Here is a 19430-nt window from a genome sequence, read left to right as displayed (position 1 = left end):
ACAGTTAAATCCACTTTGTTTATATTACTGTTAAAGATTCTGAAAGTTCTTGTTGAATCAAGTTCGAATCAGTATCATTACAATATACAACTTATGTAATATGTACTATGTAAATTCTGTAATTAGATATACTGTATATTCGTAAATATATTGTGCACCCTTTCATACCCTCAAGTACATCTGAAATTATCTGTCACCATAAATAATATGCATCCCTAACCTTATTTAAGGTTTTTTAAAGTTTTTAAATGATTAATTATAAAGGTGGACAAAAAAAAATTTTCTTTTGGTGAAGGTGAGAATTACTTATACATCAAATAAATACCATATAGATGAAATATTAAGGAAAATGGAAATACAGAAAAAGTACATTGAGAAACTAAAAAGCAGTATAAAAATGCTGTAGTTATCAAAGTTTAAAATAAAATAACACAAATTTAATCACAACACTGTTTCTTTAAGAAAAGAGATCATTTAAACATATATGGTGGCTAATTTAGGACTACAGTTATTGTTTTAGATAAAGAATTCAGGATGCTGCATTCTCCCGTGTGTTTAGCCTATATCAAAAAGCAATGCTTGATGGTTCAAAGTTCTATGTCCTTCAATAGGTCATAGTTTTTAATTGCTGTTGACTCTTGGCCACTAATTGTAAAATAAACAGATAGGGTTTCTACCCAACACCCCTTTATGATCAAAATGTTGAATTCTTCTCAGAACATCTGTTAATGGTGTGGATAATCTACATTGTAATTTCCGTTTCTTACAATGTACGATCTAATGACAGGACGGTGAATACTAATTAATACTATATCATTTGATAATTGGCTGCCAAACAAAGCTGTGCTGAAACAGAAACTGGCCCATTTGGTAATTTTACTAAATAGTAAAAAGCATATGGCAGCCTTTATGTAGTTTTTTCTGATTGTCTGACTAAACAAATAACTGTTTTTATCCTAGACCATCCACCATACATTTTATACAAGGCCAGACTGAATTATCTTTTCTGCCCAACAATTTTAAGTTTAGATTCTTTGTGAATTTTGGCAACTTATCATTCTAGATGACACAAATCTTTCATATGAATTTTCGAATACGTTCATTTATATCAGGAATGTGGTTCAATAAAAGTCAAGTATCATTCGCACAATTTCATATTTCAGAGTTGCCATTGAAGTTCTCCTAAATTGAATGTGCTAATATTTAGGTCAAGGCTTCTTCAAATTTGTAAAATGTGAGTGCTTTGTCATAATCAGCATTTAAACATACAAACCAGATATATGTTAACATTGTTGTACATCAATATCAGTTTGTGCGTAAAATAAAAAACCAAAAGAAATCAGTTGGCAAATTCTTTTTGGAAGATTATAATTGACACCCGAATTTGAGTGAAATGGGCATGAAAAATCTAATAATAACTAGAAATAACAATTGAATCTGGCCTAAAGTAAATAAATAAATTAAGCGATAATATCTCCTTCTCCAGGTTCAGCAAATAATCCTCTAACCTCTAGAATACTGGCTAGATCTAAGACTATCTTATATAAACTAGGATGCTCTAGGATTTCATCAGTAGGTAACGAAGGGTGTGACACTGGATAATAACTTGGTCCCTGAAACATAAATCAAATTTCACGTTTTATATGATTTATATTATGGTGCTAGCTAACAATTGCATAAAATCTATTAGATATACCATGAAAATACAAGTATCACTGGATAAAGATAAAAACACATAATCTCTCTTCTACTTTCAAGTTTTTCATATAATAATGCAAATTATCTCACAATGTACAATGCTTCTTCAGGCCTAAAAAAATTATTATTATTTATTGTAGTTTTATTATTTACATTGCCTAAATGCTTGGTTAATAACACGAGCAATAATGACTGAAAAATACAGTTAAAACTTCTCTTTTTAATCAATGCCTGATCAAAATCATATCTTACCTTAAAGCCGCGATGTAAAATCAAAACAATATAACAAAATACAAAACGTAATAATAGTAATCTCAAAAAATCATCACCAAAAAACTGCATGTAGGAATGATCTGAAAGGGAAAGTTGATATAAAACTAATTTGCTACGTTATATTGCTTCTCATCAACACATTAACAAAGGCTGAGTATCTCACATATTTATTATCTGGGCTTCTCTCATAAATCTTAGTATTATTTTCGTCTCAAGTTGAATTCAAGCATGGCCTATACATGGCTTTTAAGTAATGACAACTAAAAATGAACATCAAAATGCAACAGATTTGAGGTTGACCTATTAAAAGCCTACCAAAAAGCTGCAAAGTACACTTTCAACAAACAATTTCAAATGATAGCCCCAAATGCTATGCAAATCAGAACACCCAGGATTAATATACAAAAAAAAAATATGTCTCAAATCAATCAAGCAAACCGGAGTACCAAAGATTAACAACAAAGTGCCAAAATATCTTACCTAGTTTTCTGGCTCGAACAAATAATTTACTAGCCTCTGCCATAAACTTGTCTATCTGAGTTTGACATTTATCCCATAATGTAATAGGTATATCAATAATATTACATACATAACAAAAGGCCATTAATGGACTGTGTAAAAATAATGTAAATAAATTTCCTTTTTGATGCTGATCTGAAATGAAAAAAATATATCTTTTTGTGATTTTTTTTATTATTATGGTAAATTTTTAATCATATACAATTCATGAAAAAATAAACTACTTTCCATTCATGTGCATTATTGTGTAAAATTATTCAAATATATCTTTGCAAGAAAGCTTCCAATTTAAAACAACGATATCCTCTAAAATGGGCAGAGGTATAGATGTACACTGACAAGAGAAAATTCTCATTACCTTGCATGGTTGTAGGTACTTGTTCTGGAGATAGAAGACATACTAGAGGCTGCCCAAATAATGTAGGGAAATTCTAAAATCAAATATTAATTTATTACTGATACATATACAAAGCTTTCTTTAGATATACTGGTACTCACAGGCATTATAAGATTAACTTTATAGCACTGAAGACAAGACTAGAAAAAACAGCCAAAATGACAGCGCTCTTATCCCATCTTACAGTTTCACATTTCAAAGTAAAAAAGTCTACGTGATATTAATTTCATATATTTTGTATGAATTAACATTTGTTTTATCTTGTTTATCTATAAATAAAGGGACAACTATGACTCTGGAGCGATATTGAAACAATGATCTGTTAATAATTCAGTAGAAGATTTACCTGGAATGCTGAACTGTTATCACTATCAACTATAAGGAATAATGGTTTCCGAGTGTAAGGATATAAATCACCAGGATGTAAACTGAAATTTCGAGAAAAAAGGAAATTATACAGCCTTTCAAAATACAATAACAATACAATGTTACAATAAGTGACACGCTGTTATCAATATCAAAATTCATATTAGTATGCTATCCCATTGGTTATATGTCACACAGTTTTTTAATTTATGACAGTATATCTTGTTTATTTACCCCATAAATATCAACTAATGCATCCGCAACTGGCTTTATCAAAAAATTGATAAATAAAAAGTTGCTTAAATGAGTTACTTACCTGTGCATTTCTTTAAGAACACCAGGGCGTTTACCTTTACTAGGTGTTTCCCCTTCTCTTCTAGAGTTAGTTACAACTCCACCTAAATCATAGGCAGCTGGAAGAAAAAAAATTCAGAAATAAAAAAGGCTATACATTGCTAAGTTAATTTTTAATTGGACATGCAATAATGTTTGTTTAGAATCTTCTATAAGTGAAACAAACACCAAACCTTTTGATAAAATAGTAATCAAAATAGAAAGATTCAACAAGGATGCCTTTATAATGAGAGAATTTAAAATCAAAATTATGATAAGCTTATTGAAGAGAAAATTTACAATATTTTGGAACATCTTAACTATATTCCTGAGTTCTTGTTTGAAAAAATCTTACCATCATCTGTGTGTTTGGCATTTCCTAGGCAACCATCAGCTGATATATATAATAACATGGCACCGTTTGGTGGCAACTCTTTAAAAGCGGAGGCAAGAAAGGTATTTAACTGGCCATAAGTAGGCTTATATAATAAGTATTTATGGGGGTTGTCTCTTCGTGTGCGATCTCCATTTTCCTAAAAAAAAAAAACAATTAATTCAAACATTAAAATAATAAATAAATCCATTTTATTTTTATGAGTCTACTTTCCAATCGGTATCAATTATGCTATTTGTTAATCGCTGATATTAAATAAAGACGAAGGTAGCACAAACAGGAGTTTTGATTGGTCTTTTGTAGAAGAAAAAGTTTATAAAATAAGTATCACTACTTACAAATAACTGTCGACCAGGAGCTGGTGAAACATCATAGATCTGAGTAGTTAAATCTTCTTGTGGTTCTCTCTCTAATGTTTGTAACATTCTAAACATATCTAATGTTAATTCACTGAACTTCACCTACAATCATAATACTCAAATATAATACTGAATCTATATTCATCATTGAAATATAGCACCAAATTTAATAGCATCTACACAAGGTACTCTTAATAAGCATCCAGCATTGTCTTATCTTTTACTGATCATATTAAAAATATTGATTCAGATAGTTTGGTCATGATGATTGGATATATTGAAGAACAGTCATTGGTTCTGTAATATATTACTTTATTTGCAGTATGTCATAGGTATTCTTACTAGTAATGACAGTGTGTTCATTGCTTACTGATTAAATAATCTAATGTAAATAGTAATATATTATAAGTTAATATCATACCTGTTCGTGACAGTTACCAACTATTAATATTTCTTGTAGAGATAAATAAACAGGTGCCCCTTTATCAGCTGGTGGTGTATTCAGGGGAGTTAATCTATGTGATAATACTATAGTAGTCGAGTCAACATCTACCACATTAATTATATTATCAGCCTGTAAATACAAATGATACCATTTTAAAACATTCAAACTAGGGAGACAGTAGGGCAGTTCATTTGTCAGTATTTTTCCAGTTATGTTGGATAGGAGCTCCAACATGACACTATAGTGGTGATAAGAAATTCTTTGGACTTGTTTTGTAGAATTTTCACACACAGCAACAAAAATAGCTATATATCTTTATACATTACAACTTTGAAGACACTTGGGACTTCATTTGACTGTATTTACAATTGAATAAGAGCTCCAAATTTAAAGTATATTTGTCCATTCAAATGAAAGACTTGTTATAACGATTTCCCAAAAGACAAAAAATAACGCCCTCATTTTACCACAATAATTTACCTCTATAAATGCTTTTATTTCACCCAGAACTAGATTCCATTCCATCTGATCTTCAGGTTCATAAGTACTGGTATAGTCATCTATTTGTTTAGCTAGCTCCTGTTATATATAAAGTTATAAATATCTTACAAATATAGTAATAAAGTCATGACTGACTTCTCTAATAAAGAAGGCTAAATAATACATTTTTCTTGACCAGTAAGTGTTTAAAAATATGCATAATTGTTCAATTAATACATTATAATCATACAATTGTATCTCATTTATTAAGTATTGCGATTTCATCTTTAAATTGAAGATAATATGGGTAGGGCTGAAAGAAAACAAATTTGCCCTAAGGCCCTGTTTCTTTCACACTGAGAGACAATCAGTGCTTAGAAACTTTAATTTGATCTTTATATTAAATCAATATGGCTGAGTATTATACTTTCATTCTGAATTTTACCCTCAATTATTTTCACTCACCCTGACTAAGTCTCGAACTAATTTCATCTTTTTTAAGAGTAAACAGACCACAATAAACCTGGCATAATATCGTAATTTCTTCACCATTAAATCTGGCCTGTAGATAATAACAATATTAATCATTCAAACATCACAGTCTGTATTAATCTAAACTCATTGATTTACTTGATTGTTAATTATTTTTCAATCAGTCAGATGCAGTATGAAACCCACTGAGAAAAATAGCTGTAGGAACCCAGAATATGTATATTTCAGTAATTACTGCCAAAACAATCGTATCTTTTATGTAAAACCACCTTAAAAAAAGATAGACCGCGCATTCTCGAAATGATCTTACCGCTAGGATGTTTTAAAGTTTTATCTTCTAACACTGTTTCTACGCTTGTTTCGCGAATACAAGGCTAGTGTTTTGAAATTTATCCCAGACATTCTGACTCTCTATAGGCTCTGACAAGTGATTTTAAAGGCTAGTTTCCCCCAAAGTATGATGATTTTTTCTCAATTTCAGTCCTTTACTTTGAAAGCTAATAAAATACAGGAATTTCATTAGAAAAAGCAAATTAGCTTGCTTTTCTGGAGATAGTGCTTAATGCATTTCTTATTCATTTCCAAATACATAATGCCCTCATTGCCCTCATCCTCCGTGAAAGTGCTTGTAAAAACATTATATAATTGAAATTACGAAAGCAAAGGCCAAGGAGATAATGATTTTAGTTCTCAAGGACAAACTCTATCATTAACCAATGTAATTTATACAATAAGCACTCAAAGTTAACGTCTGATGGTTATTACATTATCAATTTGTAAATAAAACTCATTTTCCAATCATCGACTCTAAAACCAATTAATAGATAGTTAATAATTAATAAATTTAATTTAGATAATTCCCAGTTCCACTAAAAACATAACAATAAATAAGTTACTGAAAGCTAACACCAGAAATTAATACACCTAAATAATACCAGGTTTCAGACCAGCAGCTTTTACTAGGGGCATGTCACCCAGTCCAATTATTAATTTCTTTTGACTATCATAGACACTGATAGCATCAATTTTCACAATTCCAATTTTCAGTTCCTGCAATTAGTATCAAACACTTATTTTGTGTGGAACTGCAGGAACCACAGAATGGCATAGATGTCTGATTGAAAATTGGAATGGTGCAAATCGATGCTATCAGTGTCCCAGAAACACCTCTTTACAATCCCTTTAATTCTGATTTCTGAACAAAGAAAAATATTCCAGAAAAATCAGAAATAAGAAAATTTATATCTAAATAATAATGGATTTGTTCAAGATCAACTTTCATTTTGCAAAACTAATTTTTGAGAAATAGCAAGAGTCGATCATGTTAAGGTTTTCGAAAACATAAAATTCCTGTTTTAAATTTGAAACCAATTCCCTAAAAAGCTGCTGATCCACCTCAATCCTATATCAGACCATGCAGTTCCAATACACCATGATCAAATGAAGCATAATTTAGGGAAGAAATTAGGCATTACATGATATATATGGGCTCAGAGGAATCTGACTAACTTACATTTGGACATGAACAGTACTGAAATACAGTATATAAAATAGTTTTAATCCCCCGCCAGATTATTCCGTGTACCCGGTAAGTACTGTGACATATTACTTAGATTCAAATATTTGTGATGCAATTTCACATGAATTACAGAATTTTAAGAAACATTTTACATTAGATTGGCATTATTGGGTCTTTGATCTCATTTTTGTAGCAGTTTTTCTTTAAACCTTGATAAGGTGTCATGGAGTAGGATGTAAAACTCCTTCTATTTGAAGTATATCTGATGGTTTTCAGGTAGTATAGGCAAAGTCCCTTGCATTTTCATGTGAATAAAATACTGTTAAAAAAACCCACCAAATTTATAGAATTTAGCTAGGGGATATTTCAACTGATTCATCACTTAGATCACAATTCATCAAAGAAATTAAGTGGTGTTACTGATCTAGAAAAGCTAATGTATAGCTCTATGAGCTAGTAAACTGAATGAGAAGTCAAGCGACCAAGTCCAATTAAGAGCAAGGATGTTTCTACAGGGTCCCTTACTAATATAAAGACAAGAGACATTTACCTGTCTTCTTTGGTAGCTTTAGAGTAATAAGCTCTCATTCTTATAGCAGAATAAAATGAAAATGATTCACTTAAGTAGTTAGTTTCACTTGTACGTAAACTGAAAAATAGCCATAATAAGAATTTATCTAAATATTTTCACTTAAAAAATAACCGTAAAAAGAATTTATCTGAATATTTTCACTTCAGAACACAATAAAAGATCTTATCTTTTTTAACAGCCATTGGTGCTTATTTTTTGATAAAAGTTCTGAGATATTAGCTTACTCTTCTGTGTCGAATATGATATCTTGATTTCATGTATCACACAGTTTGGTGACGTCATAATTCAAAGATTTAAAGTTATAGCAGACAGCCAGCCCCATTTAGATTTAAATGCATGAAATAACTAAATATTCTCTATACTTACTAATAATGGTAGTAAAGTTGTCCTATCTTACTGGCCACCTCCCCTATCTGCCATCTTTTTAACCCATATTTTGTATCTAATATTTGCCTGGAGAAAATATAAGCTTCATATTATATCATAAGCTTATAAAGTTTTTTCAATCAAAGTAGAAATTAACACTCTTTTTATCAGTTCTGTGCTACTGAATGATGTATTCATTTAAATCAATCAATTTTGTATCAACATATGATTAACACTGGTCAAAATGTGACAGATTTAAAGGGACAGATGTGCCATTTTGGGGGGTTGATTTTAATCTTGAATGTGTGTAAATAGTCTTTAACAGTACTAGAAATGTACAAAAACTGTGATCTGTGAACACTATAACTGATTGGCTTAGCTAAAAAAAATCCCGTTTCTGAAACTAAAGTATGATTGGTCAAAAAATGGGGCATCTGTCCATTTATATAGTCCGATCATATTCTGACGAAAGAAAATTGCAAAGCTACATGGACACATGTCTTTGAAAAGTGCTTACGAATCAGCTTAATCAGATTTTCATTTAATCTTAATACCTAATCATGTTATATCTGATACAATACTAACCGATGCTGTTGTTGAAATTTCCATAATTTAGTATAAACATCAAATGTTCTCCCAAAGTAAGACTGCCATTGTTTGTGCCCATATTGAGGTAGATCTCTATCGAAAAGAAAGAGCAGATTACATAACTAGCCAAGAGAAGTAGGGTATTTTAATAATCGCATTCATTATATCTTTTTAGGCCAAATCAACAGTTTGCTGTTTGAATGAAAAGCTATGGGTACTTGTGGGCCTTTGATCTCAACCTCTCTGTTCTATGCCTCTATGACTCACACATTGTCAATGGACCTTCTTTAGGTCAAAGGGAATAGCTCTAGACTAACTTGTTGATATTCCTTGTTCGCTCCTTTAAGATACCCTAATCCTATTTATAATGTATGTAGATCTATGATCTAATAATAAGAATCAACTATAAAGTATAAATAATAAATTAGGCATGAAGTGTAAGGTATTTGTTTTGTGCATGTAGTAGGGTAAACATAGAATACTATTTAATAAGCCTACAACTTTGTGTTTGTCTGGAATAAAATAACAGGCATATAGAGGGAATACTACAGTTTTAGACTAATCAGATCAATCCTACTTTTGTCTATCAGTCTATAATTGCCTGTAGTAGCCAATGTAGCCTCCAACCAAACATGTAACATGTAGTTACTAAAATTTGACAGATGGTGGATTTAATCAGACAGACTGCAAGTTGTCAGTTTTGGAATGATGGTAATAGCTTTTCATCCATTACTCATAGAAATCAGCAAAAGTCGAGAATAAAATCGAAATAAAAAATATTACCTCAAGCCATTGAACAGTTGCTTCGATTTTTCCAATAAATGACAAAATTCATTGACGACTTTTCTCTCATTTTCGTCGAGTATTCCGTCCACCGACATGTTTGTTTTTTGGTTACACAGGACGAGTTTCTTGTCGACAATTCCTAATCCGGTTATGTTTGATTATCCAGACAGAAATACATTGAAATCATTGAAGCCTAAAATAACTGGAAAAACCAGACACAGAATCTTAATCCGGATTGAGAGCCTGATTAGCCTCTAACCAAAATGATGACTTTCAAAACAACAGGTAATGGATTTCTTTTTTTTTCAATTTTATTTCATATAGTAAAATATTTAACATCAGACTGGTGCCATGAAAAACCATCTAAAAAAGTGACGAAATTTAATAATTAACATGTGCGTTCACCATAAACAAAACATGGTTGTAACTTTTTAACATATTCACATACATGTAGGAATGTATTTAAGGCGGGGCTTGAACCGAGAATCCATTTTAGACCAAACCCACCAAGGCAATGATATACAAGCATCTGGCATCATATGACCTGTCAATCATAATAATGACAGCTTCCTTGACCCTGTTTTAGGTGTATTTAGCAATGACCCGAAATTTGTGAAATAAAAACATGCTTTCAAAGAGTTGTGAAATTACCGGTATATCGAATCATCTGCGATTGACTGAAAACTGATCATAGAAGGAACAGGGCACAGGTATTTTAAATTTCTTATCTCATTTAGGTGTCAATAAACCATATTTTTGCAGCGTGATGAGAAGGGCCAGGGGAAGAGGCTCACCCATCAGGGATAGGGGGAGTAACTACTCCACAGCCTCCTACTAGTACTGAGACAAACTCTGTGACTGAGTGTGCCTTAGTGAGTAACCACTAACTGAGACAGCGAGACTGAGTGTATGAATCAGTGAGTAATCACTGAGAGTACTGAGCCACTCGTTAACTATGTGAATGAGACTAAGTGAATAACCACTTACTGAGACAGACTTGGTGACTGAGTGAGCCTTAGTGAGTAACCACTAACTGAGACAGCGAGACTGAGTGTATGAATCAGTGAGTAATCACTGAGAGTACTGAGCCACTTGTTAACTATGTGAATGAGACTAAGTGAGTAACCACTTACTGAGACAGACTTGGTGACCGAGTGAGACTCGGTAGTAACCACTAACTGAGAGTCTGAGACAGACTAGGTGACAGAATCAGTGATTAACCTCTAAATGAGATGAACTTGGTGACCGAGTGAGACTCAGTGAGTAACCACTGACAGTTACAGAGAGACTCGGTAACTGAGTTAGTCTCAGAGAGTAACCACTAACCGAGGCAGACTCAATAACTGAGTGTGTCTCAGCTAAGACTCAGTAAGTTAGACTCAGAAAGTAACCACCTTAGACTCAGTGAGTAAAAACTAAATGATAGAATGTCTCATGCCATGCAATACAGGTACTCAAGTAAAACTACAGATGGGAAATTCTTTCATTCATTGTAATGTTTCTTATATATCAATTTGTCTTACTTCAGATTTGAACAAAGTTCCACTGCAATAAAAATTCAAAATGGCAGATGTTCCACCATCTATAGCAACCAATGCTGTGTTAGTAGAAAGTCAGCCTATGCCCGAAGGAACAGAGACAGTCAGAGGATATGACTTTAACAATGGTGTCAACTTTGAAAAGTTATTAAACAGCTACACAAGATCTGGCTTTCAAGCTACAAATTTTGGTTTAGCTGTGGAAGAAGTTAACAAAATGGTTAGAGCCCTTTTTCATTAAATATTTATCCTTAAATAATTTTCAGAGACTACTTCAGCCATCGCAGTGAAATGACAAACCCCATTCAGTATTATAACAAAATTGTACCGTTTTATCAAGGTTGGATGTATTCAGTTTTTGTACTATTTTTTGGTTTAGTAAAAGCAGAATTTGTAACAAAACGATAAAAGATTTACAACTATTTCTATTGGTTCCATATTCAGTCAGCTTTCATAACACAGTTTTCAAAAAATGTTTTGTCTGTAGTTATATTTTGAAAAGACACAACAGTAGTGAAACACAAATATGATATTCACATTTGCACATAACATTCTTTAATGATAATCCTAGTTAATTTCTTGATGGTTTCAGATTGACATGAAGATGAAGCCAGTTCCAAATGATAAAAAAGATAACAATGTTGACTCTACACAGAGAAAGAAATCAAATTGTACGATATTTTTAAGTTATACATCTAATTTGATATCAGCCGGGGTACGAGAGGTTCTTAGATATATTGTACAACATAATATGGTAGGTTTAATTTGTTCTTTTCATTCTCAAGGTATGGTAAATTTAATCTAATACCTTGACATCATTATACACTCTTCTTGCACCACAGAAGTTTGTAAATGCAGCGATTTAATGACAATTTTGCGTCTGGCTCATCTGGAATATAAGGAAAAAATGTAGTACGGAAGCTGTAGTAATGTCTTGTAAAAGTATTTTGAGAAGTTCAAGAGGAAACATTTGTTTTCCATGCTGATCAATCTTAGATGACAATCTTGCATCTGATTTATCTGCTGTTTAACAGGACAGAAGTGATGATTTCCACTCCAGTTTAAGTATACTGATGTTTGTGGTCCCAGTCTTGTGTATGTACTTAATTAGCTTCAAGGAATCTAATTGGTCGATGTATTATCACTGCAATAAAATCAGCCAATCAGCCTTCTTGATAATGTACATGTCCTGCTCCTCTGGTAGATATTAACTTTCTAGTATTTCAGTTATTACATTTCCCCTCATCTGTTGAAGGGATCTAGTCGTCTGTAAAGGGTTTGTCTATACAAAATTTTGTTATGATAAGTGACAGACACTTTTAAAACTCTTGGTCCCAGTCGCTCAAAAATTTGACAAGAACATTTTGCTTAAGATTTGTTTTGTCTCTTGTGGTTTCAGGTAGATTGTATTGTAACTACTGCTGGTGGCATTGAAGAAGATTTTATTAAATGTATGGCAGAAACCTATATAGGAGATTTTAGCCTCCCTGGTAGAGAGTTACGATCAAAGGGAATTAATCGAATAGGAAACCTATTAGTACCCAATGAAAACTACTGTAAATTTGAAGACTGGTTAATGCCTATATTAGATCAGATGTTACTAGAACAAAAAGAACAGGTGAAAATCATCTAAAATGTGCTGCATCAGTATGAATAAAATCATAAGGATAAAACTGATATGTATAAATCTAAACAACAATCGACAAAGTCTAAAAGTTGTCAAAATACATTCCAATTCCTATTTGGAATATTCAAGATAGAAAGGAATGATATTGGAAAAAATTTCAGTGTAATTTTTAACTGAACTTGTCTTTTGATAGCTATGTATTTATTGTTGTTTCAGGGAACATTATGGACACCCTCTCGATTAATAGCTAGACTAGGTAAAGAAATTAACCATGAAGATTCAGTTTATTACTGGGCATATAAGGTATGTTTCACTTTCAGTGTGCCAGTTAGAGATAGTCACAAACATTTTTGGCTAATTGAAAGATTAAAAATTATTGATGTCATTTTATTGTTGTGCTTACTAGAGGGTAGATATCTAAGGGTAAGGTTGAAGGTTGACCCTCAAAGAAATTTTAAGAGAAAACGCCCTCCACTTACATAAATTTTGGAAAAACTTATCATCTCCATCCAAATTATATTCTATATGATGTTTATTTTGTAGAATGATATACCAGTATATAGTCCAGCTATAACTGATGGTTCTTTAGGTGATATGATTTACTTCCACTCCTACAAAAACCCTGGACTAGTTATAGATTTAGTACAAGGTAATAGTATTGTCATTATCGGTATTTATTGTCATGCTTATGTATACTGTCATTATCATGATATAGACTGTCTTTATCACAATATTTAATGCCAATATCATATATACTGTCGTTTTACTGTCATTATCATTGAATATACTGTTATTATCATGATATAGACTGTCTTTATCACAATATATTCACAATTTATATAGTCCTTTTAATGATATACACTGCCATCATATACTGCTATTATCATGATAAACTGTAATACTAATAATGTATATGATAATATAATGATATATCGTGGGTGACCGCTTGAAACCTCCTATAATGATATATGCCGCGAAATTACTTAATGTATGTAATAATATAATGATATAATACTGTCATTATCATGGTATATACTGAAATGATTTATGCTTTTATTATCACAATGTATCATATCTTTATCACATATAAGATTTGAACGACATATAGAAGCGAGGAGCACATATTTATCACATATTCTGACAGTGCAATTTTTACTCTAATTATACACTTAATCCAATTGGTATCACAATAACTGTCGTTATTACAATGTATCCAACTTATTATGAAAACCATTTATGACCCCACCCCTTTTAACTACCTTTCTATATTATAGATATACGAGGTGTTAACAGTCAGGCTGTCCATGCTGTTAATACTGGTATGATAATATTAGGTGGTGGAGTTGTCAAACATCATACTTGTAATGCCAATTTAATGGTAAGTGTAAACACCCTGGACTCTATTTCTCTATTTAGATAACTCAATAGAGGTCCTCTTTTACCATTTAAATACAGATTTATACATCTATATACCATTATATAATGATACTTTAGTATAGAATTGAATGACAAAAACCTGTACAAGTAAAACAATTTTGTTAAACAAAAAATCTCGTCCAAAGTATGACAAAATCAGAAGGAATAAATGTATAGCAGTGGACTCCTCAAACAAGAAATATCATTATTCTATTGATATGTTAGAACAGTACCAGTATATGGTTTGGATGCTGTGTATGATTCTGAGTTATCTAGCATAGCTGTCAGTAGAAACCACATCTATTGAAATTTTGTATCGATTCATTTGTGTTAATTTCTTACAATTCCTTTCTTAGAGAAATGGAGCTGATTTTTCTGTATTTGTGAATACAGCATCAGAGTTTGATGGCAGTGATTCTGGAGCTCGACCTGATGAAGCTATATCATGGGGTAAAATTAAAAAAGATGCCAGACCAGTGAAGGTAAAAACTTATTTTGCTTTATCTTATAGAACTGTATGTTTCTTGGTTTCTTGATGAAAAAGGGACAAAATGTGTATCAATGGCCAGATATCATGTTTAAGTTACTATATAAATCAACATAAGTTTTGTGTCACCATTTTTTAATTTCTACACATTAGCAATATTTCAATCACACGTAATGTGTCCAGTTAAATAAAGGTCCTATTTCAGACTTTGTTTATATTATTTATTCTTCAAAATGCCATTAGAAACACAAACTTCATCATTCTTTTTAAATTAACAGGTATATGGTGAAGCCAGTTTGATCTTTCCTCTAATGGTGGCTCAATCCTTCGCTAAGAGAGAAAAAGAATTCAAAACTTTAAACAATCAAGATTAAACTGGGTGTGATGGTAGCTAAACCACTATCTAAATCACAATACTAATAAATTCAAGCTCAATAGTGGGCCAAAGGATCACTCCTTCAAATACAACTCGTACAGGCGATGTATACTCACGCTGTCAAATTGATGGTATACCGGTGGAAACCTCCTCATTGGATTAACAGTGGACCTTCCTATGAAATATTAACAGGGTTGGAAGATGTTTCTGTAAACTGACAATATTACAACAATGGATCATTCAATGGAATATAACCCAGACATTGGTAATTCAATAGGCTGATGGGGGACAAGTCTCTGGAATATAGAACCCAGAAGTTAAGCTGTAAGCTGACAGAACAGGAGTGGCCACTCTCTGGAACATAGCCCCGAGTATGGTGATGCCTGTTTTTTTTCTGAGCAGACAATCAGTGAACAACCTGATCTACAAGGGAAGAATAGGCTAAAATGCAAGATGCTTGTATGGAGAATGGTTCAATTGCAGACCTCTTCCGTAAAATTACCGTATAAACCCTCAAATGGACAGTGTCTGGTCCAGTGTACGATGTGGAATGATCAATACAAAGGAAAATAGAAGAAGTGAACACACAAGGACACGGTGTGGACACTATTCGCTTCTACTATTTTCTACTGTATTGTTAGTCCCCACACTGCACACCGCACCAGACACCATACCTCGTCTGTTCCCACTTTTAACATGAAATTTTTGTGTAATTTCGGCAAATTGGTTGAAGAAGCATTCCCCATATTTCTTAAATGCATTATCTTCTTGCTTTCCAATATACTTGTGGAAAAAACTCTTTGTTCTGTTATGCTGTAATTTGTTGAAGATTTTAATAATAACATAATAAATTTTATTCTTTTATCTCTTTTGTTATTATTATGACATTATAATGTCACAATATATTGTCATTACCGCTGTCGGATGAGTTTGATTCTCACAATATTTGAATGAAAGAATGTTAAGTTATTGCCATTGATTTACCCAAAAGATGTAAAAATTGGCCAACACAATAGAGTTTTAGAGCAATATATAAAATATACAAGGGGAGTAGAAAGAAGGGAATATTTGGAATTAGACCCTGGCCTATTGGCCATTGAGTACGAAAGATCCCTATGTGAATTCCTTGACCAGAGAACATCATAAGTTATATAAAAGTAATAATAAATGTAAGTTTATGTATCGTGACAACGACAGTGAGTTTATATTGTGATAATGACAGTAAGTCTATATATCATGATAATGACAGTAAGTTTATATATCATGATAATGACAGTAGGTTTATATATCATGATAATGACAGTAAGTCTATATATCATGATAATGACAGTAAGTTTATATATCATGATAATGACAGTAAGTTTATATATCATGATAATGACAGTAAGTCTATATATCATGATAATGACAGGAAGTTTATACATCATGATAATGACACTAAGTATATATATTGTGATAATGACTAAGTTTATATATCATGACAATGACACTAAGTATATATATATTGTGATAATGACTAAGTTTATATATCATGATAATGACAGGAAGTTTATATCATGATAATGACAGGAAGTTTATATATCATGATAATGACACTAAGTATATATATTGTGATAATGACAGTAAGTTTATATATCGTGATAGTGATACTAAGTTTATATCATGATAATGACAGTAAGTTTTATATATCAAGATAATGACAGTAAGTTTATATATCAAGATAATGGCAGTAAGTTCATATGTCATGATAATGCCAGTAAGATTATACATCATGATAATGACACTAAGTATATATATTGTGATAATGACAGTAAGTTTATATATCGTGATAGTGATACTAAGTTTATATCATGATAATGACAGTAAGTCTATATATCAAGATAATGACAGTAAGTTTATATATCAAGATAATGCCAGTAAGATTATACATCGTGAAACAACAATAAATACATAGCTATCAACAGAAAAACACCATGAAATTGAAGCTGAAAAGATGTAGTTTCATATCAAGTAAGTTAAGTTCAAGCAAGGTTAAATTTAAGTGGTATCGCATATCAGTTTGCTGCATGAACCCTTTTGCGATCCAATATTTCTTATGATTGACCAAATTTATCACGACGACCTGCCAATCAAATTAAAATTTCTGTTGTTGCCAAATCTAGAAATATACGGCAACTCTCGATGGTCTTTACAATTTAGGTAGGCTATCTAACGTCATTGGCGAGATCGACTTGAAGTCTACAACCAGAACATTTTGAATCGTTACAAATTTTTTATTTGTTGTGATAAATATTTATTGTCCTTCAAATTGTTTTGAATCTTGAGTATAAAAACATTTTTAAAGAAAGTTTGGACTTTATGTATTTTAAAGGGATACTTGTATGTTTCGACTTAAGATTTCAAGCTGATGATTCAATCTGGGAACACGAGAATCATTCTCAGATTTTAAAACATCTTAAAAATCGTTGAAATGGATTAAATTTGTGAGGGAGGAACCCTTTTAAATAGAATAATTTGTCTTTTTTATGACGTTATAATTAAAATACATAATATAATAGTATGACGTCACAAGCGACATATTTTCCATTGTTGAAAAGACGTGCTTACAAGTTTCTCTGCGATTTTTTGAGGATTTTTCTGAATTTTAAGGTGAGATAATTTTACAAACTGAATATTTTAAAAAGGAAAACAGTCTCATCAGTCTCCCAAATATATTATACAATCTAATTTGTAAATTTTAGGGTACAAAATATCATTTTAAGTCACTTGAAATCAAAATCGATTTTGGGAGAATTTTCCCGATTTCTTTTTTATTAGTTTGAATTTCAATTGAAATGATTCGGCCATGTCACTTGGTGTAGGTTCATCGTTTGGCAAGTTAGTAATTGAATATCTATAATTCATGGATAACAGTTTACTGATATAACATATTTTGGCGTTTCCAAAAAAAAAAAAATATTAAAACCGCAGGAAAGTTATCTTGTATTGACAGAAATGGTTAGAGTAAAATCTAAAAATAGTAAAATCTAAAGTTATTTTTTTTTTCCAGGATGTCCAAGAAATACATGTCCCGTCCACCATATTGTTTTGGTGAGATTCCTGATTATTCCACTCCGCCCATGACAGTGGAGGAATACCAGTATTATGAACGAGAGTTCTTTGGATTTCTTGAAGAAAAAACAATCCTCAAACCAGTAGAAGAAGGTGCTGGTTTATTTCAAAGATTCCTGCAGTTTACAGGCATTTCAAAGGTCACCAAATATGAAGGTAAGACAAGCGATGATACATGGATCAAAAGTAGTCTCATTCAGCTGAAAACATACAAAGTTGAATTCTGATATTATGATCTTTTTTAAAAATGACACCCAATTTAGATAACTAGCATCTTATTTAATCTATTCTATTGTAGATAAAATATCAGATATCAAGTTTGACATCCATGGTGAAACTGGAGATAATTTGGACTGCTTAGTAAAATCTATCACACCAACTCCTCAACAATCTACCAGAAGAGTTGTTAAAACAGAAAACAAAGCTACACAGACTGACGATGTTGCTACTTGTGATCAGGAAGGTAAGGTGTCATAGTGTCTGAATTCTTATTTTTTTGGATTTCTAGAACCAAGCTGTCTAGCTATCTAGTTGTCTAGCTGTTCCTTGGTCACGAGACATTGTGACTTACTTACATTTGTACCAGTACACCTGATTTGAAATCAGAAGGTATCTGTTAATTACTCAGTTGTAAATAAAATCGGAGAGGAGGGTACCAATCGTGTTTTTTGGTTACCGTTTAATATTTCGTATGGTTTTAAATATTATATTATTTTATTTATCTATTTCTCTTTTTTCAGTTCAAGCAGTTAAACCGAAAAGACGAGCTGTAAAATCTATTAGGCGATTCTTCCGACGATCATTCAAGTGCTTCAAAACAGAAGAGTAATTAATACAATTCAAACATCAAACATCTGTTGAATGGACGTTCACTCGTCAACTAAGTCAACTAATACCTTCGTCTGTAAGAATAGAATAAATTATAGACATGGATGTGTTCTTGTTGGAAATGGAATATGATATGAGCGCAATCGTCAGTAATAGACGATTAGAAATTGAAATTGTATGAATGACAGAGAGGTGTGAAAAAATATTTGAAATTGTGTGAATGTGTGAATGAAAGAGAGATGTAATATTGGAAGGTGAAAGTTGAAAGCGATAGTGTGAAATGTTGCGTGTGAGGGTGGGGTACTTGAGTGAGGGTAGGTGACTGTGTGGCGGAGAAAGGGGAAGGGGGCCGGGGGGGGGGGGGGGGGGATAAAGGAAGAATTTGGACCGGTTTTGGGTTATTATTTTTAACACATTAAGTTTACAATTGGTATTGCCAT

General features: G+C 31.9%; 5 protein-coding genes across 5 annotated transcripts in view; 4 read left to right on the top strand and 1 right to left on the bottom strand.

The window, feature by feature from the left end:
* Nucleotides 1-1460: 1460 nt before the first annotated feature.
* LOTGIDRAFT_168977 (hypothetical protein) lies at nucleotides 1461-9702 on the bottom strand (the record flags this gene model as incomplete). The annotated part of the gene is made up of 15 exons (XM_009067275.1): nucleotides 1461-1613; nucleotides 1951-2051; nucleotides 2452-2625; nucleotides 2849-2921; nucleotides 3234-3315; nucleotides 3570-3666; nucleotides 3942-4119; nucleotides 4319-4441; nucleotides 4761-4913; nucleotides 5265-5363; nucleotides 5730-5826; nucleotides 7826-7924; nucleotides 8234-8320; nucleotides 8819-8914; nucleotides 9605-9702. The coding sequence occupies 15 exons, from the start codon at nucleotides 9700-9702 to the stop codon at nucleotides 1461-1463; spliced, it is 1710 nt and encodes a 569-aa protein (XP_009065523.1).
* Nucleotides 9703-10227: 525 nt separating this feature from the next.
* Nucleotides 10228-15049, top strand: LOTGIDRAFT_222351 (hypothetical protein; the record flags this gene model as incomplete). The annotated part of the gene is made up of 9 exons (XM_009067274.1): nucleotides 10228-10317; nucleotides 11136-11365; nucleotides 11738-11903; nucleotides 12549-12763; nucleotides 12989-13075; nucleotides 13316-13421; nucleotides 14047-14150; nucleotides 14545-14670; nucleotides 14954-15049. The coding sequence occupies exons 2-9, from the start codon at nucleotides 11171-11173 to the stop codon at nucleotides 15047-15049; spliced, it is 1095 nt and encodes a 364-aa protein (XP_009065522.1). The 5' UTR covers nucleotides 10228-10317; nucleotides 11136-11170.
* Nucleotides 15050-16251: 1202 nt separating this feature from the next.
* Nucleotides 16252-17005, top strand: LOTGIDRAFT_132939 (hypothetical protein; the record flags this gene model as incomplete). The annotated part of the gene is made up of 3 exons (XM_009067273.1): nucleotides 16252-16503; nucleotides 16596-16704; nucleotides 16731-17005. Coding segments are annotated over 3 exons (636 nt in total), but the record flags the coding sequence as incomplete, so codon positions are not given.
* A 1096-nt stretch (nucleotides 17006-18101) lies between these two features.
* On the top strand, nucleotides 18102-18991 carry LOTGIDRAFT_168975 (hypothetical protein; the record flags this gene model as incomplete). The annotated part of the gene is made up of 3 exons (XM_009067272.1): nucleotides 18102-18318; nucleotides 18461-18625; nucleotides 18903-18991. The coding sequence occupies 3 exons, from the start codon at nucleotides 18102-18104 to the stop codon at nucleotides 18989-18991; spliced, it is 471 nt and encodes a 156-aa protein (XP_009065520.1).
* A 279-nt stretch (nucleotides 18992-19270) lies between these two features.
* Nucleotides 19271-19430, top strand: part of LOTGIDRAFT_168974 (hypothetical protein) — a gene marked incomplete at both ends in the record, with an annotated part of 5971 nt that continues 5811 nt past the window's right edge. The window contains one exon of the mRNA XM_009067271.1: nucleotides 19271-19304. Coding sequence (XP_009065519.1) covers nucleotides 19271-19304 — 34 coding nt within the window. The remainder of the gene's footprint in view (nucleotides 19305-19430) is intronic.

This window comes from Lottia gigantea, assembly GCF_000327385.1.
Source record: "Lottia gigantea unplaced genomic scaffold LOTGIsca_81, whole genome shotgun sequence".
In the NCBI taxonomy this organism is placed as follows: Eukaryota; Metazoa; Mollusca; class Gastropoda; family Lottiidae; genus Lottia; species Lottia gigantea.
The sequence above is the reverse complement of the archived record's forward strand: the minus strand, read 5'-3'. Positions and strand labels throughout refer to the sequence as shown.